This window comes from Neodiprion virginianus, chromosome 1 (assembly GCF_021901495.1).
Source record: "Neodiprion virginianus isolate iyNeoVirg1 chromosome 1, iyNeoVirg1.1, whole genome shotgun sequence".
In the NCBI taxonomy this organism is placed as follows: Eukaryota; Metazoa; Arthropoda; class Insecta; order Hymenoptera; family Diprionidae; genus Neodiprion; species Neodiprion virginianus.
The window spans coordinates 992,798-1,017,925 of NC_060877.1; the positions used below are offsets into that span (position 1 = coordinate 992,798).

At 40.7% G+C, this 25,128-nt stretch overlaps 5 protein-coding genes and 1 long non-coding RNA gene across 6 annotated transcripts; 4 read left to right on the plus strand and 2 right to left on the minus strand.

Annotated features, from left to right (window-relative positions):
* On the plus strand, positions 1–14,388 carry LOC124305559 (uncharacterized). Its single transcript, XR_006908405.1, has 4 exons — positions 1–41; positions 517–518; positions 2,433–2,438; positions 14,219–14,388. It is a non-coding gene; the product is annotated as an uncharacterized LOC124305559 (long non-coding RNA).
* Positions 4,231–8,121, plus strand: LOC124305523 (actin-5, muscle-specific). Its single transcript, XM_046765074.1, has 2 exons — positions 4,231–4,368; positions 6,764–8,121. Exon 2 carries the CDS (start codon positions 6,798–6,800, stop codon positions 7,926–7,928), a length of 1,131 nt encoding a protein of 376 aa, XP_046621030.1. The 5' UTR covers positions 4,231–4,368; positions 6,764–6,797; the 3' UTR covers positions 7,929–8,121.
* Positions 9,396–12,574, plus strand: LOC124305533 (actin, muscle). Its single transcript, XM_046765086.1, has 3 exons — positions 9,396–9,534; positions 11,095–11,248; positions 11,377–12,574. Exons 2-3 carry the CDS (start codon positions 11,123–11,125, stop codon positions 12,379–12,381), a joined length of 1,131 nt encoding a protein of 376 aa, XP_046621042.1. The 5' UTR covers positions 9,396–9,534; positions 11,095–11,122; the 3' UTR covers positions 12,382–12,574.
* On the minus strand, positions 14,190–16,365 carry LOC124305502 (26S proteasome regulatory subunit 6B). Its single transcript, XM_046765037.1, has 6 exons — positions 16,224–16,365; positions 15,897–15,989; positions 15,471–15,804; positions 15,088–15,291; positions 14,730–14,994; positions 14,190–14,649 (listed from the first exon to the last, which is right to left on the minus strand). Exons 1-6 carry the CDS (start codon positions 16,254–16,256, stop codon positions 14,331–14,333), a joined length of 1,248 nt encoding a protein of 415 aa, XP_046620993.1. The 5' UTR covers positions 16,257–16,365; the 3' UTR covers positions 14,190–14,330.
* On the plus strand, positions 16,312–22,255 carry LOC124305403 (kinesin-like protein KIF23). The gene is made up of 16 exons (XM_046764796.1): positions 16,312–16,421; positions 16,485–16,750; positions 16,958–17,533; positions 17,615–17,785; positions 17,945–18,143; positions 18,204–18,342; positions 18,436–18,635; positions 18,739–18,843; positions 18,931–19,016; positions 19,107–19,237; positions 19,303–19,406; positions 19,484–19,588; positions 19,683–19,829; positions 19,904–20,080; positions 20,154–20,390; positions 20,482–22,255. Exons 2-16 carry the CDS (start codon positions 16,740–16,742, stop codon positions 20,671–20,673), a joined length of 2,580 nt encoding a protein of 859 aa, XP_046620752.1. The 5' UTR covers positions 16,312–16,421; positions 16,485–16,739; the 3' UTR covers positions 20,674–22,255.
* On the minus strand, positions 21,031–24,986 carry LOC124305537 (dnaJ homolog subfamily B member 12). Its single transcript, XM_046765100.1, has 8 exons — positions 24,702–24,986; positions 24,223–24,376; positions 23,911–24,056; positions 23,362–23,502; positions 23,114–23,247; positions 22,916–23,031; positions 22,502–22,665; positions 21,031–22,419 (listed from the first exon to the last, which is right to left on the minus strand). Exons 1-8 carry the CDS (start codon positions 24,832–24,834, stop codon positions 22,307–22,309), a joined length of 1,101 nt encoding a protein of 366 aa, XP_046621056.1. The 5' UTR covers positions 24,835–24,986; the 3' UTR covers positions 21,031–22,306.
* Between the last annotated feature and the right edge of the window lie 142 nt (positions 24,987–25,128).

Sequence of the window (25,128 nt, forward strand, 5' to 3'; positions counted from 1 at the left end):
AGCCGCCATCCACTCTTTGAGCAATCCGTACACGACGCTCTGTCTCCTGCATCGCCATCGTCATCAGCAGCAAAAAGATTATTTTCAATTCAACTATAAAAGGGTCCGCCATGATTTTCCTAACCTATAACAAATCGTGCAGAGAATTCGTAAATCAGTCGGTTATATTCATTTTGCAGTTCACCTTCTAGATCATATTTGACAAAAGTTTTCCATCAAGCGAATGAAGTTATCAACGTTAACGTACGAAAACATAGCGGGACAGAAATCACTATTTTTAATTTTTATAGCGACTTTGAAGTAGTCAAGTTTTCCAAAGATGTATAATTTACATGATTCAATGTCTTATAATTTACGTCTGCATCTCCAGACATTCGTGCAGCTGCTGAGCAACAATTTCATCTTAAACGCGAATCATAACAATAACGTTATCAACTTCAGCTTCATGGTTGCTTCTATTATACTCCCCCGGCAGCCCCCGAAAACTACCTCGAGCCTTAGATGGCGGGCGTAAAGTCGTCGGAAAATCAGACGATTGTCAGTTATCATATCGTAACGTCGGCTTTTCGCATATTCGGCTCGTCCGACGTCGACGTCTTGCACGACGGAGCGAAGATGACGGACCGGGGATGGCGGGGAGTCGTTACTTGTCGTATACCTACGCATACTCGCGCCTCCCCAACTGCCACCGAATGAACGGTTGGTTAGCCGAGCGATCTATTCCCGGAGCTGACACGTAATCGCAAAACATTGCACCCACAGCAACGGCCAACTGCCTTTTTTGGCCGGTTCTTGTAGCCCGCCGACCGAACCATAGATCGATCGACCCCCTCCCCCTCCTGCGCCCCTGACGGTTATAATTTGTTGCTCAATGATTGTCAACTTCCGATTTTACCGCGCTGTGCGCGGTATAATTAAACGCGCCGACGACATCGTGCATGTATTGCGAATCTCTACGACCCTTGGTTCCTTGGTTTCGAATCCGAATCCCTCCCGCCTCCTCAGTATCACCAACCCTGAAGAAATTCCGTTAGATCTCAAAAAAAATTAGAGTCCGTTCAAAGAAAAGAGAAATGTTGTTTTCTTATTAAGAAATATTATCAGTTAGACCGGAGTCCGAAGAAAATCTGAAGATCTCTGACGAAATATAAAGACTGATAGCGAAATCTCTAAGTATGGTCGGTGAAATCGAAACGACAGACCATAAATCGACCAATTGTGAGGTTCGTGAGAAAATGTGTATCAATTAGATAGCGGCGAAAATTTTCAAACGCACTCATTTGACACGGTGTTCGTTCCAAGTATTAGATATTGAAGTATATTATATAAGTAAAAGTTCCTAATATCTTTATACTTATAATTCAGATTGTAGGATACAAATGTGTCTATGTTACCTCATTCGGTAATTATCATTGCATATTTCTAGGAAAATTGTCCATGTCATAAACCGAAAAAATGAAATATATCATGTATTCCTGTATTTATCGAGTTTCAATACCATCAAACATCACTCTTGAAAATGAGAAATATGAAGAATTATTGTGGTGCCATTGAAATAAGAAATCTAGAGAATTGTTTTGGCGGCATTTAAAGAAATATTCGTCTGCGGTTGGCAACGCCGCCCCTCCTAACCTTCCGCCTCTTTTTCTGGCAAGTCTGCTGCAAGCTATACAGGATTCGAGTTTTTGAAAACATTAAAGCTTGTATTTCTAAAGCGGGAAGGAAAATGGTGGGGTAGGGGAGAAGTTCTTCAGGTATACGCGAGGAGCCAAGATAGCCTTGTGTGTGGAAGAGAGAGGAACGTTGACGAAATTAGAGTAGATTTCGAAGGTCGTTAGTCAATTTTTAAGTTTTAAATAGGTAGCGCGAAATGCGAAAGAGCACAGGTTAAAGCAGAAGAGATTTTTCGTTGCTTTTTTTTTTAGACCGAACGAAGAATCGCAATTCTCGGATATGATAAATAATATTCAGGGCTAAGAACTGAAAGAACGTATATCACAGTTTTTCGGCAATCGATGATTTCACTTTCACAAGAGCGTATGCAACAAAAATGAACTAAAGTAAATTTACACCGTGTATTTAATAAGAAAAATAGTGTGGGACGATCATTTTGTTCTTAGCCCTCGATACATCTATTTCCTTATTTTGGGTTTTGGCCATTTGAAACGAATCCTGATACAAGCAATGTGCTTTCAATTTTCCGCTGCTAAAAATTACTGCGTCAAACTCATGTAGAAAATTAAAATGCAACAAAATTTCAACGATTTGAAATAACGACGAACGCGGAAAGAATTGAACACTTCAAGGAGGACTACTAACTAATTGACCGAATTCAAAAAAAAATATTTTGAAATTGAATCATGTACACCTCTGAGAAAATAACAGAAGTTTAAAATGATGAAGGTAAACAGTAAACAACACACGTCGCGTAGCGATCTGTTTTTGTCGCTGTCTTGTCTCATCTGGGATGGATCTGCCAAGGAATAGCAAATAGATTTGAATAAGTCAGTCGATCGGCGTCTTCGGAGATGGTTCCAAATTTAGTGTCAAACGTATGAGTAGCATATTTTGATGTTCCACGACCACGTCGCTTCGTTCAATGAACCAGAAACTATGATTACGTGGTACTTGATCGTAGAAAATAAATATGTACAATCAAAAAATTCCCCTCCAAGTATGGGTTCATCATGGCACTTTGATTAAGTGACGTCATTCTCTTTTTCAATGAAGATGACAAAGTCAGTGATAAAAGAATTCCCTAGCCCCAGAATTTTGCCTCGACACAAATCAGCTGTTTTAAGTCTCTTCCGCATTGCAATACGCTGTAATCTGTAAAGTTCTTTCTCTCATAATAATCAAGCCGAAACGATGTCCGCAAATTATTGCAATGTGATTTTCCCCTGAACCCACGTGTCATTTAACGGTTCTCCGAGGATGTTGTCGACAGGAAGTAGCCGCAACAGTTTTTGCATCCGCATGTCTGTACCCTGCGTAAAAAGACTTTCCCCGAAATCGAATCAGCACTTCCGCTTAAAGTGTAATGAAAGCTTTTATTAAGTCTGTATCCAACATTTGAGCAAAGTTTCTTTTACTTGTACAACCAAGATGTCTTTCTGAAGAGTATAACACATTTGAAACCAACCCGAGTTCTAAACTTGTAATCCTGCGACATAAAATCATTTTGCGATAAGATAATCATAATTGGTCAATTGGTTCAGTAGGACCGTGATGAATTATTGCTGCGGATCGATAAACCTATTTCCGATTTAATTACAACGTGATCGAGTCTGCGCTATTCCATTAAGTAATAACGATTTCTACTCTGATTAGGGTGGTTCAGTTTTTATCATTTTTTTCGAGTCACTACTCGAAAAATTTATGACAAAAATTAAAGAAAAAATTGTGTTGTCAAACCTGGAGCTAGTAGGAAAATATTTAGAGGTCACTAGCAATTATTGTAATATTTTTTATTTATTTTTATATGTACACCTTACGGACTTATTGTTAGTTTATTTTTTTCGTATCGTGGTCCAATTAATCATTGTTCCTAAAAATCGGTACTGAAAACGAAACAGGAACATTGAGGTGACGCGATACTCCTTTATCGGTAGCAAAAACTGTTATCCAAATTTCTCCGAGGCGATTAATCTTTCGCATAAAAGTCGCGAACAGCTAACTGCGGAATTGTTAGGCGCAGTTTGCTGTTAGTTGGTCAACGATTAATTGGACCACGATACGAAAAAAATATACTAATATACACAGACAAGTTCGCGAGGTGTAGACATAAAAATAAATAAAAAATATTACAATAATTTGTAGCGACCTATAAATATTTTCCTACCTCCTCCAGCTTTTGCGACAGTCTTTTTTCAGTATTTGTCACAAATTTTTCGAGTGGCACCTTAACAAGAAATGAAAAAAGTTAGTAAACGAACCACCCAAACGTGTACCGAGCCTCGAGAGGATCCGATGACAGAATGACTACAAATTTCCACGGGTTTTCCAAAGTTGCCACGTTCGGCATGGCGGAAATGCGTCTACCTTCCGTAGAACGAAAAATATGATATGACGGCCGAGCGGTTAGAGAATAGGTGAAATAGGAAGGCACCGGGGGTTCGCCTTGCCGCGTTTATGGCTCCTGGAGGAAGCCGCCTAGTTCGGCGACGCCGCGACGCCTCCGCCGCCTCCGCCTCCACCCCCGACGCCCGCGATTCTCCTCTTCCGTCGAGATGCCCGAGAGGCGCGCCTTTTTCGTTCCTGTCGGGGTAGCCCCGTCGCATTTCGATGCGTGGGCGTATAAACGAGAGCATATATTTGAGGTCGGGAGGGTTTTCGGCACAGACGCCGCTCCACTCTGTCCCGTGCACGGTACGTACCATACGGCTGACCAGCCGCAGCTCGATCCATCCATCCAATACCTACGGGGTCCAGGGGATATATCGGATATTTTTGGATACTTGTGGATAATTTTGTACCATCGACGCCCGTGTTTGGACATTGGAAGTTGCATATTGGATAACCGACATATAGTGAATACCATAAGAACCGGAGGACAATTTCGTAGCTGAGTGCGAACCGCGACCAAGTTCTTTTTGCAAATATTCTTTTCTAATATTTTCATCTCGTCCTGTGGTTTCGATTACCTCGCTGAATATCGTATAGCGTCTTTCGTCCGGTTTACGTAATCCAGCAAATCCAGATCAAAATTTTCGTGCAATCGATCGTCAGTAACACTTTATCGCGGACAATTTTCAACTTTTAATAATTGTTCGTTGGGTTCGCTTACTTTGAGCTTCTAATAAAGAAATTAATCGTTAACATGTGTCGGTGATGCTGTAATGTGATGTAAGAATTCTTCGCGGGCGAATTGGATCGATCAGGCCACGTTTCCGTTTTCTATTTTTGATTTCCGTGGCAAGCGGCTGTAATATAATTTTCCATCTCGACCCGCAACATATCCAAAAGTATCCGGCCGAACCATAAACGTATAATAAATAATAATTCTTATTTTCTACACAAATTCAGAGGAGTTATTTATAGTTGAGGCAGAAAATGTTTTATTCATACACGGGGCTGATAACGACGTATAATTCGAATCTGTTGTAAAGTGAAGTTTTACGCGATTGGGAAAAAAGTAATTCAGTGATAAACACGATCAAACAAAGTCTTGTTAATTAAAATAAATTTTTGTAAAGCTCCTCGATTTTGTGGATCTTTTTCTTGGTATAAATTCGGTAAAATTTTACTAAACAAGGTTTATCGAAACATTGAATAACCGCTGCTGCACTTTCGAGGCGCGCGCGTTTCCGCTGCGTCGAACTCACCGGGTGAGGAAATGTGCAACTGCAAATCGCGTTTCCCGGAGCCAAATTTTCATTAGAGAAACTCGTTGACTGCCGAAACGAGTGTTGCCATAGAAGTTGACGTCAATGTTTTTTGACGCTGCTACACTATTGCGAAAAATTAACTAAACATAATGTCCCGGTAGATCCACTTGAAATTTTCGTTATTTGTTATATTTCTGTTAGTAAATATGACATAATTTTTTTGTAATTTTAACACTTAAATTTTCATATCAACGTGTAATCCGTAATCTTTCCTCTTTTTTTTTGCACTTGGTAATACGTTAAAAAAATAGTCAAATCAACCCGAAAATCACAGTGAACCTGTTGGAAATATTTATTCTAACCGTGTGCTCAGTTAACAGAGCAATTACTGCTTTGTTCTAATCAGTAGAATCGTGACATACGATATTGTATTAATTTTTCGTCATAATTCATATCTTGCAGTATAATTGACGCGATGATAATACGTTCCTTTTAACTGTGCCAACCGCCAAAGACAACGCGGAGCGTTTTGAATTTTTTTCGTTGGGTGCATGGTTCAACGAGTCAAAGTCAAAGTAAATAATGATGCAGAGGAAGGCGCAGACTCCCTTGGAGAGCAGAGCTTGCGCTTATACGGAGCGTCGCGATCTGCGTACGATGTCGAATTTCTAAAGATAGCACCCGCGGACCGAAAATAAAATAGCATAGTGCCGCGCTCTAGGGTTCTCCTTATGTCGACGGGTCTTCTGGTAGCAGCCGCCGTCCTTCCTTAGTACCGTATGCCATATAGATAAATTATTTGCCTCATCCTGCACCCTCGGACCTATTTTAGCATCGCCCTTCTAACTTAGCTACATATTTTATACATTCATTTTCGATACTACGTGTTTAATCTCACGGATGGAGTTTAATCCGTTTCTTATATGTATTTGCATTGATTAATCATTTTCATCAGCTTTGATACGGGTGTAACGTTCTATCTGAAAGTTCCGAATCACGCTACAGAGGACATTTTTTTAAATTCACCATTACAAGGGTGTAGGTTGAAGTTCGAGTGAATTCCCAGGTGAATAATCGACGTCGCGATATTGTAGATGCGCGGTTTCCGTTACAGTTTTACACTGTGATCGCTTGGTACGGGGATGTACATACATTTCTTGCACACTTCTGTCAAAAAGTGCACCGTGCGCAAGGAAATTGATTTTCTGTGCGACACGCCGAATTTGTGTAATATTTTGGGTTGGAAAAAGATAGTTTTTCCGCAAGAATTTGTTGATCGGGGTGAACACGGAACCAGATAGGTATGACGGTGAAATTATTCACTTCCGTTAGCCGGTTCGTGCATTACAAACTGGCAAAGTATTGGCGAATCTTGTCGATTGATGCCTGAACGTAAAGGCATAGAATGCTCAAGATCGTTGTTACGTTTGTTACAGATCCTAGAGAAAAAGAAAACAAGAAACCACCACAATGTGTGACGACGAAGTTGCAGCTCTGGTCGTAGACAATGGCTCCGGTATGTGCAAGGCCGGTTTCGCCGGAGACGACGCGCCCCGCGCCGTCTTCCCCTCGATCGTCGGTCGCCCCCGTCACCAGGGAGTCATGGTCGGTATGGGACAGAAGGACAGCTACGTCGGTGACGAGGCGCAGAGCAAGAGAGGTATCCTCACCCTGAAGTACCCGATCGAACACGGCATCATCACCAACTGGGACGACATGGAGAAGATCTGGCACCACACCTTCTACAACGAGCTGCGCGTCGCCCCCGAGGAGCACCCCGTCCTCCTGACCGAGGCTCCCCTGAACCCCAAGGCCAACCGCGAGAAGATGACGCAGATCATGTTCGAGACCTTCAACAGCCCCGCGATGTACGTCGCGATCCAGGCCGTCCTCTCCCTCTACGCCTCCGGTCGTACCACCGGTATCGTCCTCGACTCCGGCGACGGTGTCTCCCACACGGTCCCCATCTACGAAGGTTACGCCCTGCCCCACGCCATCCTGCGTCTCGACCTCGCCGGTCGCGACCTTACCGACTACCTCATGAAGATCCTCACCGAGCGCGGATACTCCTTCACGACGACCGCCGAGCGCGAAATCGTCCGCGACATCAAGGAGAAGCTCTGCTACGTCGCCCTCGACTTCGAGCAGGAAATGGCCACCGCCGCCGCCAGCACCTCCCTCGAGAAGAGCTACGAGCTCCCCGATGGCCAAGTTATCACCATCGGCAACGAGAGGTTCCGCACGCCCGAGGCCCTCTTCCAGCCCTCGTTCCTGGGTATGGAATCCTGCGGCATCCACGAGACCGTCTACAACTCCATCATGAAGTGCGACGTCGACATCCGTAAGGACCTATACGCCAACAACGTCCTCTCCGGAGGTACCACCATGTACCCCGGTATCGCCGACCGTATGCAGAAGGAGATCACCGCCCTCGCCCCGTCGACGATCAAGATCAAGATCATCGCTCCCCCGGAAAGGAAGTACTCCGTATGGATCGGTGGATCCATCCTCGCCTCCCTCTCCACCTTCCAGCAGATGTGGATCTCCAAGCAGGAGTACGACGAGTCCGGCCCTGGAATCGTCCACCGCAAGTGCTTCTAAGCGGTTCGCCATCAACACATGCACTTTTCCTATCAATTCACTGTATCGCCGTACCGCCGTTTCAATTGCTCCTCTACTCCTTCACTTCTTGTATGTAGAGTGTTTCGCGGCAACGGTAGTAATCATAACACAAACGTCATCTTTTGTATATAAGTTTACTTCAATGCAATAAACATAATCTTATATTCTTACAGTGGACGAATTTATACTGATTTTGAAAAATTAAACCCGTTCCCTGGTTTCAGTACACCGTATAACATTTCGGTATTTATTATTCGACTGTCAAAAATAATTCAGGTATATCTGCTTCATCGACAATTGCAGTTTCTTTTTTCATTACTATTGATATAGTCTTGGTCACGACATCTTCGCGCTCGTCAGTTTAACCCACGACACAAAGTAGGACGCGTTGTAAAATTAGCCCAGATACCGTTCTACCCCTCGGTACACAGATCGCGCGAAGACGTGGCTTGAAAATTACGTATAACTGCTGCAATCGTCGTCTAGTTCTACTACTTTCGCAAATACTCGTAAAGCATCGGTTAATCATGTATCAAAATACGAGTAGCTGTACCTCAATTTGTCTAGATCAATCAAGCAGTACTCGAAAGAAAAAAAAAAGCCAGAGACTCCGTCAATCACTGCATTTCTATTAAACACCTTATATATTAACAAATACTGTCAACGACCCGTGCAATTGTCCAGCTAGCAGTAACGTATCGATGCAAGATAACTTCGTCAATCTCCCATGGCACCGTAACGAGTAGGGCCCACCAGGGATTGCAAGAACACTGCGATTACCAAATTTGGATAAAAAAAAACATACGTACATCCAACCATAAACAAGCGAACAGGTCAAACCATCACAGAAAGTTCGCAAGTTGTGAATTTCACCCGAAGTAAATAAATCGTACATTAGGAATTCGTGCCAGGAAGGAAAACGTAGGAAAAAAATGACCAAGTCGATCAACCGGGGGATAAAGTCTGGTCCCTGAATCCTTGAAGACCGCAGAACTCGTGCGTATCCACAATTCAAACATATGCATACCTAATATACGTAGACAGAAAATTAATTTTCTCTTTCGATGCAGAGACGGAGCTAGTCGTCCTCCCGGATAAAGGAGAAGCCTGATCGCCCTCGCCCTTCGGAGAATCCTAAGCCTTCTCCTTCCGTTCTTTGTCTCCTCGGCGAAGATCGCCTCCCGGGTCTCGTCGTCGCCCGCTGCAGCTCTTCCTCTGCATGACAGACCATCGGGTGCTACCAATCCCTCCCCCTCCCCCCCGCCGCGAAGGGGCGAGCCGCCTTATTTGGATCCCGGGGGCGTCGCGACGCTGGGCACCGCGTGTGAGGAACAGGGCTGTTGTGTCGGTGAGCACGAAGACAAAGACTCCCTCATCGAGCACCTATGGCCTAGCCCTGCACGACGACGCCGGCGCCGGCAAGTACGTGTGAGAGCAGATTTCCATGTAAGGGGCGGATGGCTATTTTCGTCGGCTAACCGTTATGGATATAGGGAGGCTGCGACGCCTGCAACGCGCCACTCGCTGCTCGCTCTTGCACTACACGATTGCCTCGGCGCGTCCTCGACTTTTTAACAATTAAACGGTACGGAATTATTACTGTAACTAACATCGGCTTACCATCTTAACACTTACGCAGACTGTAATATCGTCCCGGTCGTCGGACACTTCGATTGGTTTGGATCAGTGCGTTTCAACGTCGTCTACGCGATATCGCGGTTTATAATCCCTCGTACCGGCGAAGTGTTTAATCCTTGGTTAATTAATCCTCGTATTATCTAAGATCTGATAAGCTACAGTTTAACACGGATTTTCTTCACACGATTTTTGTAAGCACTCCGAATTAACTTGCTTCTCCGCACACAGGCAATATCGTAAATATCATCCAGTCGTGAATTTGGTAGATTTAAATTTTGATTCTCTATTACCTTAACTGGTTACGAACTTTTTATGAGAAATTGCACACTTAGGGAAAACTAAATGTTTTATTTGGTTGATTATACGCTTATGGTAAATCTGTGATTGCTCGCTGTGAGAATATTGTGTCAGGTGTGAAAGATTCTCAGTTCGATTATCTGCCTTCTTTCAAGTAATTCAAAAAGCTAAGGTTTGTGGAAATTTCTGCTTTACCCGGGAATTTTAAGGCAAAAACACTAAGCTTGTAAGTCGATTTACTAACGCGTTGTAAAATATCGTGATACTAAAAAACCGACTGATTGTGCGCAAGTCGTGCAAAGGATGAAGCAACGCGATAAAATACTGAGACTATTTGACTTTTCGAAAAAAAGCTCATACTGAGAGTCGAGATCCGCATCGAAGGGTGGGATAAGATCTGTTTGCACTTGTTTCAAATCGTATTGAGTAAAAAAAAAGGGCTGATTCTGGGTATTGGGGGAGTACAGACGGCTTGATGTGGGATATCCCAGAGACACATAGAATAGAAGCGATGTTCTTTTGCTGCAATTTTATCACACAATTTCTTAAAATCAGTTCTTCGAAGTAATATTGAATAAAAATCGGAATTCGTGAAGTCATTACCGACGATCAGGGGTCTTTGAAATTTGATTTGGGAATGCATTCTACATTTACCAAACTTCTTTGAGCAGCAGTATCAAACAAATTCTATTTTAAATACTTGTGAAAATAAGTTTCTGTTTGCTTCGAAATATTTAATCTAGAATGGGAAAAATCATATCGTTATAAAATCATTTCCAATCCGATTCTAAATTCTAATAGTACAAATATGTACTACTCATTCAAAGAAGATGCAGACTGTAGCTCATAATTACTTTTTGCATCTCATGGGTATTGAAATTAGTTGATTAGAATTACAAATCGGAGGACTGCATCATTAAAACTACAAGTTCTTCAGATCGATACTGGTTTTTTTGAAAAATAATCCTCCTCATTGTTCAAGATGAGTGATCAAAAAGTTTCAGGTTCAAAGTAACCTGACCGTCAGGTTCGTCGTCGTCGTCGTCGTAATTTTGTGTGATTTTTTTAGAATAAACTCTGTTTTTCAAGTGCATAAATTGTGGACCCGGATTATGAGTCTGAAGAGAAATGAATCTTATTGTTACTTGGCGATTTGCTCAACCGCTTTGATACGCCAACTGTGAGATAACCGTGCCTTTCTGTATTACAGCATCCACTTGTACTAACCACCAATCAAAATGTGTGACGATGATGTTGCGGCACTTGTCGTTGACAACGGATCCGGTATGTGCAAGGCTGGATTCGCTGGCGATGACGCCCCCCGAGCCGTATTTCCCAGCATCGTTGGTCGCCCTCGACACCAGGTTGGTTCATGTTTCTTTTTTTCTTCCATTGTACATTTAACAGCCTGTAACTCATGTGACATGCCAAGGCTTGCGACGAATTAATACTTGCCTCTCGATTAGCGTTACTAATCTCGTCCTTCTCACAGGGTGTGATGGTCGGTATGGGGCAAAAGGACAGCTACGTGGGCGACGAGGCTCAGAGCAAGCGAGGTATCCTCACCCTGAAGTACCCGATCGAACACGGCATCATCACCAACTGGGACGACATGGAGAAGATCTGGCACCACACCTTCTACAACGAGCTGCGCGTCGCCCCCGAGGAGCACCCCGTCCTCCTGACCGAGGCTCCCCTGAACCCCAAGGCCAACCGCGAGAAGATGACGCAGATCATGTTCGAGACCTTCAACAGCCCCGCGATGTACGTCGCGATCCAGGCCGTCCTCTCCCTCTACGCCTCCGGTCGTACCACCGGTATCGTCCTCGACTCCGGCGACGGTGTCTCCCACACGGTCCCCATCTACGAAGGTTACGCCCTGCCCCACGCCATCCTCCGTCTCGACCTCGCCGGTCGCGACCTTACCGACTACCTCATGAAGATCCTCACCGAGCGCGGATACTCCTTCACGACGACCGCCGAGCGCGAAATCGTCCGCGACATCAAGGAGAAGCTCTGCTACGTCGCCCTCGACTTCGAGCAGGAAATGGCCACCGCCGCCGCCAGCACCTCCCTCGAGAAGAGCTACGAGCTCCCCGATGGCCAAGTCATCACCATCGGCAACGAGAGGTTCCGTTGCCCAGAGGCCCTCTTCCAACCCTCTTTCCTGGGAATGGAATCCTGCGGTATCCATGAAACCGTCTACAACTCGATCATGAAGTGCGACGTCGACATCCGTAAGGACCTATACGCCAACACCGTTCTCTCAGGTGGTACCACCATGTACCCCGGTATCGCCGACCGTATGCAGAAGGAGATCACCGCCCTCGCTCCGTCGACGATCAAGATCAAGATCATCGCTCCCCCGGAAAGGAAGTACTCCGTATGGATCGGTGGATCCATCCTCGCCTCTCTCTCCACCTTCCAGCAGATGTGGATCTCCAAGCAGGAGTACGACGAGTCCGGCCCTGGAATCGTCCACCGCAAGTGCTTCTAAATAGATTACCTCATCTTCAAATCGCCTTTCCAATGTTTCTCTACCAGAACAAAAAATGTCAATTAACCAAAATGAAAAAGGAGACGTTATCAAGCGGAAGAAAAAACTACTCAAGTGCCTTTATTATACACATTTATCAGACTGTATTGTACTTTGTAGTTTATACAACTATAATTATTTGTTACGATCATTATTTATTATTACTCTTCATTATTAGCGTATCGCATCTACTGAAATCGTATAATCATCATTGACGATCTATAATACGATTTCAATTAACTTTACCGGTCGCGAGCTCATATTGAAGCGGGGCGGCCACTTCCTACTCTATCACTATACCTTAAAATTAATAAAAATTATGTTATAATCCAATATTGGCTTGAAATATGTCCTAAACAGTGGGATTCGGGGTTTTCTATGAGTATCCCGTAATCAATATCACAGGTTCAATTTGAAACTTGCGTACTCGTACGCATTGGTACATACATTTCATTCACAGCGGGGGGCGGTGGACTCAAGAAGTACGCACATGCGTGCCATGTGCCTTTGCAGATACACATGTTGTAGGCACGCCCTGTCCCACGTCTTCTTCGCTTTAGTACGGGCGTAATTTAACACGAGCATCAAAACCGAGCGACAAATTAAGAAAACGTAAAAATAGTCTCCGCAGTGTAAATGCCGACTCTTGATGCTGTAATGTACGCGGCGTGCGGACCCCAGCTGTGCCTACCCTTACAAGGCCCCGACCGCCCCGGTGGTCGTGGTAACTGATGTTTATTCTCGAGCCTGGCTAAAATTAGCCTCCGCACATATATCTCTAGCCTCTGTGTCCTCGGTCCAGTCTAGCACCGCTGAAGCTTCGTCGATGCGTCCATTATTTCCCTGCTCCTCCTGTACCAGGCATAAGTACTATATTTCATTACGAGCCTTGTCATTTTCGCGAAAAATTCAAACGGACAAATTATGGAATCAAATAATACGCTTTATAGACGTACTGCGCAGTCCAGTGTTCTTTGCAGACGTTTAGAATGCTACTTTTCAGCCTTTCAGCTGCATTTCTAATTATGTTATGACTGGCATTCCTTTCGCCTAGTCGCAACTAATATGAGATCAGCAAGCTCGTCAATCGTTCGTGTCACAGCTGCAAGAAGGCGAGTGCTTAATCATACTCAATACTTTAATCGTTACAACGTGACAGAATAATGAGCTGTGAATTCCATGAAGTTCAGCGATGTAACTGAATTTGAACGACTCTCGCTTGTTTGCTTACGGCAAAAGTAGTTTTGAAAACCGCCGTAAGTTAGCGCCACTTTCCAGATCGGTTTATAGGGTTTATAGTCGGATAGACGGGTTTCAATTGGTGGAGTGGCCATATTCTGTACACGAAAGTGCCAATAAAAACTACACCACGTTGTATGCTATACTATTTGATTCCGTGGATTTGGTGTGACCACTATTTCATAGATTATTTATCCGTTACCACATTTATTGCAATGATAAATGGTATTCAGATTGCGTTAATCTGATATAAATGCAAATTTGGCTTATTTATCTTTGGCAAAAAATTAGTCAAATATAATCCTTAGTTATTACACTTGAAATTCAGAGTTGCAAATGTCATTGTTTACTAGAGTGAATAATTTGCGGAACCTTTTTTATAACTCTCTAAGGAAATCGTTACAAACATTGGTTCACTTTTCTGTCACGCAAAGTTTAAATGTTCAATATACTTACCCGAGTGAAAACCTCATTACGCAATGTCGATGGATGTATACTAATAACAATAATATTATTGATCGCACTACGAGTTGTGTTCAACTTTTATTTATTGCATGAGTAAGGAAAGAAACGGTCAATACACGACCGTCATCCATTTAAGAAACACGCGATACTTATCCGATAATTCAGTAATAATCACGCAAATAGATATGAATATAACAGGGTTCAATTTACTTATAGAAATCGTGTTCCGACTCGTCCTTTTTGATGTTATTTTTATACCCTTTTTCAAAATCCTTTGCTAACACGATGTAGCGGTTTTCGCGAACTGCGTGCATCCCTGCCTCTTGGCATATCGCGTTTATATCAGCACCCGAAATTCTATCCGGTCGGGCTACGTAATCTTCTAAATCAACTTCTTCGCTTAAATTCATCTTTGTTGTTATCGTCGAAAATACAAGTCGCTTTTGACGCCGATCCGGCAAGGGAAATTCAATTTTTCGATCCAATCGGCCAGGTCGCAGAAGTGCAGGATCAAGGGTATCAGCCCTGAAAATTTCACGAAAAAAATAACATTACCAGAATGACTATTATAAGAATAATTTCACGGAAACACCGAAGAAATTTACCTGTTAGTTGCCATAATGACCTTCACGTTAGTAGTCTGATCAAATCCGTCCATCTGATTCAAGAGCTCTAGAAGAATACGCTGAACCTCGCGATCAGCGCCAGTCTGAGCATCAAATCGCTTAGTTGCGATAGCATCAATTTCATCAACGAAAATTATCGCTGGTGAATTTTCCTTGGCTAGACGAAATACGTCTCGTACCATCCTCGGTCCTTCCCCAAGGTATTTCTGAACAAATTCAGAGCCGACGACGCGTATAAACGCAGCTGATTGACAGTTACAAGAAAAAAAATTCATGAGATATAATTGTGAGCTTGGTATCAATTAGCCGTGATAAGAAAATGGCTAAGTAATATTACCGGTAGTATGTCTAGCAACGGCTTTGGCAAGCATGGTTTTTCCACAGCCTGGTGGACCATACATTAGCACTCCCCTTGGCGGGTCAATTCCAATTTGTTTGTACAGCTCAAAGTGAGTCAGAGGCAGCTCTACAGCTTCCCTGATCTCCTGTTTCTGCATATCCATTCCTCCTATGTCACTGTACTGGATGTCTGGCTTCTCATCTGTATCAAAGAAATATTGATTTGTCAGTACATTTCACTTCATCATCATAATAGTCAAACAGTAGGTGCAACGAGTCAACCACACTTGAAATTTGCTGAACTGCGTTCAATGAAACATTTAGAAAAACTGTTAGGATTTGTAAAATATTTAAAAAATAATTGGACAAATTTGTATTTACCAGGTTGTAGCATAGATATGCTGGAGTCAGCCTCAGGAGGAAGAACATCAACAAGAGCATTACTATGTTTGTGGAGAGCTACACTTGCCGAAGGTTTCAATAGCTCACGGTCTATGGTCGAAAGTATGCGAACGTAATAGTTGGAGCCGGTCGTTGATCCAACAATGCCAGTATTTTGATCTACAGCCTCTAAGAACTGGCCGATTACTAACGGAACACTCTGTATACGTTTCACCTCTTCCTGGGCATGTAAATACTCCTTTTTCAAATTACGTTGTTCATCTTTTATATACTCTTCCTGGACCTCAAGAAATTCTAGCATACGCTGTAATTTCTACAAAACAAGTTAAGAATTCTACTTTAATTTCTATCCTTGAAGTAAGTAGCAAACAGCTTCGATTTCTTCTAAAATGTAAAGTTATTCACCTTGTACTTAGTGTAGAGGTCCTCTACATCCAGCTCATCACCCGCTCCGGAATAATGACCAATGGGTGGTTTTGAATCAACCTCTCCGACGTCCTGAAACAATTATAATGTTGTTGTTCAGTCTCGTTATTCAGTAAGTTTAATTCGCACAATATTTGATGCTAATTTTAAGGATATTTTCAGAAAAACAAGTTTAGAGGCAGCTGCAAACGAAACATTCAATGAGGTTATGGCAGTTTCCACATATTTCGGTTTTACGGCATTTTGAGCAGGATTTCAAAGAATAATTTTAATGCAAAACCTCAAATTCTCAATGAAATCCGTTACCTTGTCAGGCAAAACGATCCCAATTTCTTCCATTCTATCAAAACGGCTGCTTCTTGACAATTTGTGTCACTTCTTATCACAAAGGGGCCGATGACTGTGATCTTTCAGGCGTGACTCCATGGAATGGAGAATTATCTGTATCTCTGTATTCTCTGTGTTCACATATGCAGCGTACTCGTCTTGTTACAGCGCTACCTGGTGAGGACACCGTTGACTGAAAATTTTGCACGCGATGTTGTTATGAGAACTTCTGACCCCCAGAACCGGCCAAACCACTCCAACCATACTCCAACTGTTACGAAACATAACCCATGGCTGAGAGTCTTAGCGGTGATTGGAGGACAGGTTAATGCACGTGATATACGCGTAGATTGTTTGAAGTTTGAATGGCGGTTTGCGTAACGAGTTTTTAGGCGTGCGTACCTGGAGTGCATCGAAAGTTTAATAACCGTTGTTTTCTGACTATTATAAGTGGATATAATTGAACCGAGAGTGATATTTGAGGCGGATACCACTATGAAGTCCTTGTAAGTCTGTTTTATCATATCCAGAATCGTTAAAGTTTAAAAAACGCCTGACATAGGTTATTTTGACAGATCTTATTCATGGCATTATCGAATGATCCGTATCTCCAGCCCTAATTAATTGATATTTAGACTTTATATAAATAAATATGATAACGGCTAACATACTATAAACTTTCATTTATCACATAAATCATTCAAATATTTCAGCCGCCCTAAGCCTCCAACCTCCGCAAGGAAACCTACAACTAGGCCAAGAGCTTACAACTTGACAAGTCGAGACCCGGTTCAGGTGTATTGTCGAATAAGGCCGATGCAATATGAGTCGGACACGTCTTGCATGAAGGTGATATCTCCCACAACTATAGTGATAACATCGCCAGAGTCAGCTGCCAACTTCAGGAACGGAAATTACAAGGAAATTCAAACTACGTTCAATCAAGTATTCGTCCCAGATGTTGGGCAGCGAGAAGTATTTAATACAGTGGCTCTTCCACTTATTGAAAATCTTGTAAAAGGCAAAAACAGCCTATTATTCACCTATGGAGTCACTGGCAGTGGAAAGACTTACACAATGACTGGGGAACCCCAGAACGGGGGAATAATGCCACGCTCTCTGGATGTCATATTCAATAGCATCGCCAACTTTCAGGCCAAGAAGTTTGTCTTCAAACCCGACAAGCTCAATGGCTTTGATGTACAGAGCGAAACAGACGCTATGCTCGATCGGCAGAATGAGCTACATGCTGGCTTTATGACTCCTCGTCCTGGAAAATTGAGTCGCAAGTAAGAATGATTGATTTCTAAAAATTGTTATTCTAGTGTTTGTGAATGTTTAATATCATAGATTTTTCACCATTGTTTTAGTCGAAAAGGCGACAGCGATAGTGACAGTAATCCAATGATTATAAGGGAAGCGGATGAATCACAAGTTTTGCCAGTTGAACATGATAATGTTTATGCAGTTTTTGTCACTTATGTTGAAATATATAACAACAGTGTTTATGATCTGCTCGATGACGAGGATGTTAGGGTCAAGTAAGCACTTGCTGTTCATACACACAGTCAAAAACGTTTCTTAAACACTTTAACAAAAGATGAATTTCAAATTCAAAATCGCACGGGTACCTTGTACATTTTAAGAATCGCTTAAAATTTAAGAAGGTTGTGCCAACTATTATTTTTGTTCATAATTAGATCTCTGCAGAGTAAAATCGTACGAGAAGATGGAAACAAAAATATGTATGTTCATGCAGTTACTGAGGTTGAAGTAAAAAGTGCTGAAGAAGCATTTGAAGTATTTCAACGTGGTCAGCGCCGACGCCGGGTTGCTCACACAGCTCTAAACGCAGAATCTAGTAGATCACACAGTGTCTTCACAATTAGACTAGTACAGGTAATTATCGGGTTCATTCATTATTCCTGAATTTTTCTAATAGCTCAATCTTTTACCCAGGCACCGCTAGACTGTCAAGGTGAACAAGTAATACAAGATAAAAGAGTGATCTGTATTAGTCAACTTTCCCTGGTTGATCTTGCCGGAAGTGAGCGAACAAACCGAACTAAAAATACAGGTCAAAGACTGAGAGAAGCAGGTAAGTTGTCTTTAACTATTGATAGTATTAAGAATGAATTTTCAAAGTTTTTAAATTCGTCAGCTGATGTTTGCCAACTTCTTACACATTTAGGAAACATAAATAATTCGCTGATGACACTTCGTTCATGCCTGGAAATATTGAGAGAAAATCAAACTCAAGGAACAAATAAAATGGTTCCTTACAGAGATTCTAAGCTCACACACCTATTCAAAAATTATTTCGATGGTGAAGGACAAGTCCGAATGATAGTCTGTGTCAATCCCAGAGCAGATGACTACGATGAAACAATCGTACGTTTGTTGAAACATATATCCAATATAAACCTCCAATTTCTCATGTTCCATTCCTTGGTCACTTAACTATTTTCATGTTTTCTTCTGATGCATGGGACAGCAAGTAATGAAGTTTGCGGAAATGACCCAAGAGGTACAAGTCACCCGACCGACAGCCACGAAATTGGACCTTGGTTTTACACCTGGGCGGAGACAAGCCAACAAGGTAAATTGCACAGATTGCATATAAATAATATTGGTAGTTATGAAATGACATGTGAGAATGATGATGGCGTTTCAAACAAATTCTCAGATATTCAAAGAAGCTAAAAGTAGATTGGAGAAAGAGAGGCGACTTGATACTGGAGATCTGGAAGTTGATCTAGGACTAGTATACAGGTATTATAATTCACCAATTCATATCGCTCTCCAGAGATGCCCATCTATTTACTTGATAATTTTTTAATCGTCCATACTCCGTCACTTCAGCTTGGGAGGTCCGTTCCCAGAATTGGAAATAAATAGTCCACTCAACGATCAGATAATCACTACTCTCATGCAATTCTTGGAGCAGCGTATCAACAAAAGAAATATCTTAAGATCAGATCTGGAACAAAAACGTAAGTTTGGTCTTGCCACCATGTTGACTGTTACATACATATTAATTTTTGTCATCTCATTTCAGAAACGGACTTCAGAAAAATGCTACTAACACTGGAGCAGGAAAATATGACTCTAAAAGTTGAAAATGCATCTGCAAAAGCATTTAATAACCAGGAGAAGAAGAAGGTAATCTCTTCGTACAGTTCAGTCCATGTTTTACCTCAAGCAGAGTATATCTTCAATTAAACTTGTTCTCTTGGTAGGTTTCAGCTTTAGAAGGTCATATTTGTAAAACAGAGGCACAGATAGATAGCTTACTCCGTAAATTGAACAGTGCCAATGATACAATAAGAACGTTGCAACAAGAGGTGAGTTGAACTTTGAGTTTCTAATGGATTTTGTACTACACGATTTTCAAATTCTACTTATTTCACCATACATGAATATTTATTCTACTTTTAGTTAAAAGATAGAGACATGGTGCTAAATCAACGAGTAATAGATAAGCAAAGAGTAAAGCAAAAATACAACAGCAAAATTCAGGCAGAAACTGAGAAAATGTCTCGAGAATTGGATATAAAACTGCGACAACAGCGGCAACATTTACAGGTATATGAGTTCACGTGTCCATGTACAGTTGTCAAGGAGAAATTTATTCATATTTTGATCCTGTATTTTTCCAGAACCAAATGAAAGAAAAAGAAGACAAACTGCGCCTTGTAAAGCAAATTTTGGTAGATGAAACAAGTGGCACTTCACTGGGAATTCCTGTTAAAGATACTGTAGCTGTACCCCAGACTCCTAGTGACGCTGGTGAAGCTGCAACGCCAAGATCTGGAAATACTCATGTATCTCGAAAGGTATGGCATAAAAAAATATAGAGAGAATAAATCGAAGAACACATTTCACATATAGTCTACCATTCTCTCACAGGATAAAGTGCCAGTGGCAAATCTTAGACACAGACGATCACAGAGTGCCGACAGATGGGTTGACCACAGACCCGGAGCTTTAGTTCCTGTTGGCACTGTTCTTCAACCTTTGATGAATCGTCGTCGCAGCATTACTCGGCTCACTGATCCAAAAGCTATCACTGAAGGAGCATCCCGATATTGTCTAGTAGCCCAAGAACACGATACCGATGGAGAGCTGGAAACTAAACTATACAAGGTGAGTTCTGAATGTTAGAAATTAGTAGTAATAGTTCGATTTTCACTTCGTCGTAGTTCATTCCTAAATTCTTCAATGTATATTTTTGCAGGGTGACATTGTTCCAACGAGTGGTGGTGGCGCTCAAGTTGTATTCAACGACGTCGAATGTTTGAAGCAGATGTCTCCTACAGCGAGGAGAAAGCGTAGCGGAGCTCCAAATTCCCAAATTAATGGACACACAGATTCTTCTGAACATTGTTCTACAGCCGTAGAAGCTCACACAAAAAGGCCTCGAATGTAGAATGTCGTTATCTTGCCTCTCTCCTATCATCAATCGAGTAACATGTATGAAGACTGTTCTGTTAATTTAACTGAAAAATTATGACATTTCCGAAGTGACCTCGCATAACAAACATATCGCACTCCCAGACAATGTAATCGTTGACCTCTACTTATTTTAATTCTTTTTATAATCGTAACGTTGAAATTTAAGTTAGTAGTTTTTTTTTCTTCACTTAGTTTGTTATGTACTTCTTGAATCGTTATTTGCACACTTATGTTACTGGTATGAATCAGTAGTCTGTAGGAGAAAAAAGAAAAATAATATAGTTTTAATTTGCTATTAAATTTCATTATAATAGCACAAGAGAAAAAAACATTAACACGGAATTGAATTTTATTTTAGTTGTATTCGCATACTAATTATCGAGTTAGTAGGATCATTTCATTTTCCAATACGTTTATAATAATTTTATAGAGCTATGAAGAATTTAAGTTCAACATAATGAGAATGATACATTTTGATGAAAGTTTTGTCAGACATGGCAACAGAAGTGTGTTCATGATATATTCCACTGATGTAGTATTACATACAATAAATGCAACTTCAAACATTTTTTTGTAGAACGTTCCACTTCTTTAGTTTTAATTATGACTTGCCCATCATACCAGAATGTTACTGTAAATTTAATACTAGTCATAAAGTTGAAGCAGTTTCATAGAACCACTGCACGAAACAGATAAAATCGTTTCAGATTAAGTTGATATATTTATGAGTTTTATTCTAGGATCTTTAGGAATATTATGATTTATCGATACAAGTAAATATTTTCGCGGACTCAAAATAAATAAATTAATCTCTGAGTATATTAAAAGTCTTACTTAGTTTTCTTCAATTTTTTTTCAGTCATTCAACGCACTAAATACGCCTTTGACGTTCTTATTACCAATGTACCGTCAAACTGTTTTGTAAGGTTCAACATTAACCAGTGACGCTCTAAAACTGTTTTTCATTGAATCTATGCATGAATTGAAAATGGCAATTACAATCCCTATTCCGCTAGTTGCATTGATTGAGCATTCTCTTTAAAAACCAGGGAAATATAGTAACTATATTTAACAACACGTTTTACGAGGTAATAAATAAATACTAATTCTTGATAAAAAATTTCTGCCATAAATTCGACTAATGAAGTGTACGGTGAATCGCTTCCGTATTTATGAGAAAAGCTAGTTGTCACATTCAATCAAAATAATAAAAAATGTTTTTTTCATAATATACATGGATTTTTGATGCAAGATTCTTATTGACAAGAATTTGAATAAATAGCTTTTTCATACACATATAAATTGATAAAACACAGTCTAAGTTTGATTCATTATATCCAGAAAATAGAACACCTGTAAAGAATAGTGGTGAAAAGCTTGAAGCCATGAATGACGTCATAACAATGAAACGTCAATTCACGTCCTTTCTGCCTGTTCTCAATTGAAAATTTATAAATTCATGTATCAAGTATGGATTTTGTAAAAAGGCTGCACTTGGCTCTGTCTTTCCTTTTTCTTGCACCCGATACATTTCACAAATGCAAAGATAATACACATCTATCTACAAAAAATGAAATCAATTATCTTTTGTAAAATAATCATCAGTACTATGCTGTTTGCATCTCCTGCAATTTTTTACATGACGGTGTTTCAATGTTCTGCGCTCTCCGGAGTAATTCTCTATCAGCGAAATTATGTGCTTTCCATATCATTGTTTCTCCTGAAAAAAAAGAAAGAGGAATAAAAATCCATTACTGGGATAAATTTTCATGAACTTATAGTAACAAATTGTGACTACTCACTGTAGTTCTTCTCTCTATAACAGGCTTGTCTAAGGTTATTCATATATTCTTCCTCGACAGATATTTCTAATCTGTGTAGGTTGCCTTGATACTCGCTATGGAAATTTTCTTTCACGTAATAAGGTACTTTCAAACTTTGCGTTGTCCGTTTAATGGAATATTTACTGTATACCGAAAAACGAAAATATATTATCGGTAAAACATACAAATCGTTCATGACATATAATAATAATAACAACAACAACAACAACAACAACCACAATAATGATGATAATAATAATGATAATGATATTTATGTATTGTGCTTTTGAGAACTGTTATTTCCGCGCACCGGCCATGTTTCAAAAAAAAATTTGAACACATTCTGGTGAATTCCCCCAAAATTTAATTTTCTCATTTAATCAAACCACTTACGCATTCGAGTGCAAACTGTACACAGGATCAGAAATAAAGAAGCTGCTCATCATTGACAGAACGATTAATAGTAGTATAGGCAACATTTGAAGGAATGCTGTATAACCGTTTGCTTGCTGAAATGAGGTCGATAATTTTACATTATTGATATATTTGTAGAGACAGTCGTAGAAATAATTTTTACAAATAGTACTGTACCTGCGCATGGGTATGTTGCGCTTGTGCATCAGTTTGCCGAGCCCACCGCCCCCCACCCCGCCTGACATAAACATTTTGCTGTGGTAAGCCACCGCCAAAAAACATGTTGAAAAGTTCCTCGGCAGTAATATCAGCTAAAAAAAAAAATCCGATGTTATTGCTTTCTGTGAAATTCGTGGCACCTCTCAGAACATGAGAATTTTAGTCCATGTCGACTATTAAAAAAATGTGCAAGGGTAAGCTGTTACCTTCGAAACCTCGAGTGTAATTGTAGTGCGTATGGGTTTGCCGACTATGAGCATTCTGTAACCTTTCTTCCTCAGAGCCGTATAGATCATATTGTTTCCTTTTTTCAGGATCTGTAAGGACTGCGACAGCATTGCCAATTGCTGTAAATGGTATAAAAAAGATTGAATGTTTTAGTTCAAGATTAACAAACATTATACAAGCACATAAATTGTTTGAATAGGATATATGCCATAATGTTCCGAACATAAATAGAGTTTTTTGGTGCTGGATATGAGTTAAAGAATTCTTACTTGACTCATGTGTGAGATTGGTTCTACAGGTCTATGTGAGAATCAATTACTGAAATTAAGTCTTGGTAATTAGAAATCTACTTATATTCAAGCTCAACTTGTGTCTAGAACAATATGATACGTGTGTACAAAACATGTGCCCATATGAAAATGTTCCACTGTGAATAATGCAAATATTTAGGAAATGAATCAGTGAGAAGTTTCAATTATACATAACCTTGGTTGACTATATTCTTTACACGTATGAAAGAAGCTTACCTTTAAAAGCCTCGGCAGCCCCGGGAGCTTTATTTTTGTCAGGGTGTAACTGGAGGGCTAATTTTTTGTATGCCTTTTTGATATCTCCATCTGTCGCATCTTTACTTACACCAAGAATTTCGTAGTAATCTTTACATTTCTTAATTCTGTAAGTTTCATGACAAAAATTATTATAATGACCATGTTATCAACTTATACAATACTGTGTTCTAGCGTTGGTGAAGTTCAGTTTGTTTTTCTGGATTCTTGAATACTTTGTATGATAAAAAAAAAGGGTTTAAATGCGTGAAATGAAACTTTGAAACTGTATACTTTTTGACAGCATCTATTTGGTCCTTGCTGAAGTCATTGCTATTCTGATGAGACTGGCTTCCATCTTTGGAGGCAGTTTGACGCTTCCGAAGATCAGGTTCGCCTTCAGATTTCTGATTTTGCTTCGAATTCATTGATAACTTCACTAACAGATCTGTGACAATAAGAAAATTAAAGTTAGTCACGTTTCCTTTTTGACACTCAAGGTTATGAGGTTGGAGACAACTAAGAAGTTGATTAAACTGGTTATCTTCTTTATGATGGTGGTAGATAAATGAAATTAAATACTGAACAAGTGATATGAATCGACTATTTAGAGAGAAAAATGTATGCGAATTTAATAACGACGGTCATTTTTTTCCGTGCGCAGTTACGTAAATTCCGAGTAATGAATGTAGTCAAATATCGATGGAATATAATTTCACGTGGTATAAGATAATTGATTTGTATTGCGCAGGTAATCAAACTAGACCACGTACCCTCAGCTTTTTTCGTTGGAAAAAGCCTCTGAGCTTTTTGGATGAACTTCTCGGCCTTGTCACATTTTCCCTCGATAATAAACTGCTCGGCTAATTCTAAGCATCGTTCTGCTTCGTCTTTGTTGCTGTCCATTATTGTTTCCACAGAAAACAGACCAAATGCTTGAGTTTTAACCGTGACAGGGCGGAATGTGGTGGAAAATAAATAAAACCACAGTCACCTGGTTATTAATTTTTCATCACGGTCAATTCCTACACGTTTACGTCACCGCTACGTCAGTATCGCCTCGGAACTTGCAAAACTCTAGAGAGTAGAGTCGTTACTCTGCACATGGTCTGCAATCTGCACAAACTACATTTTAATAGTAAATGCACGGCTTGCGTTCCGAAATATGCTACGAATTACGAATAGGCAGAAAGTAATCCG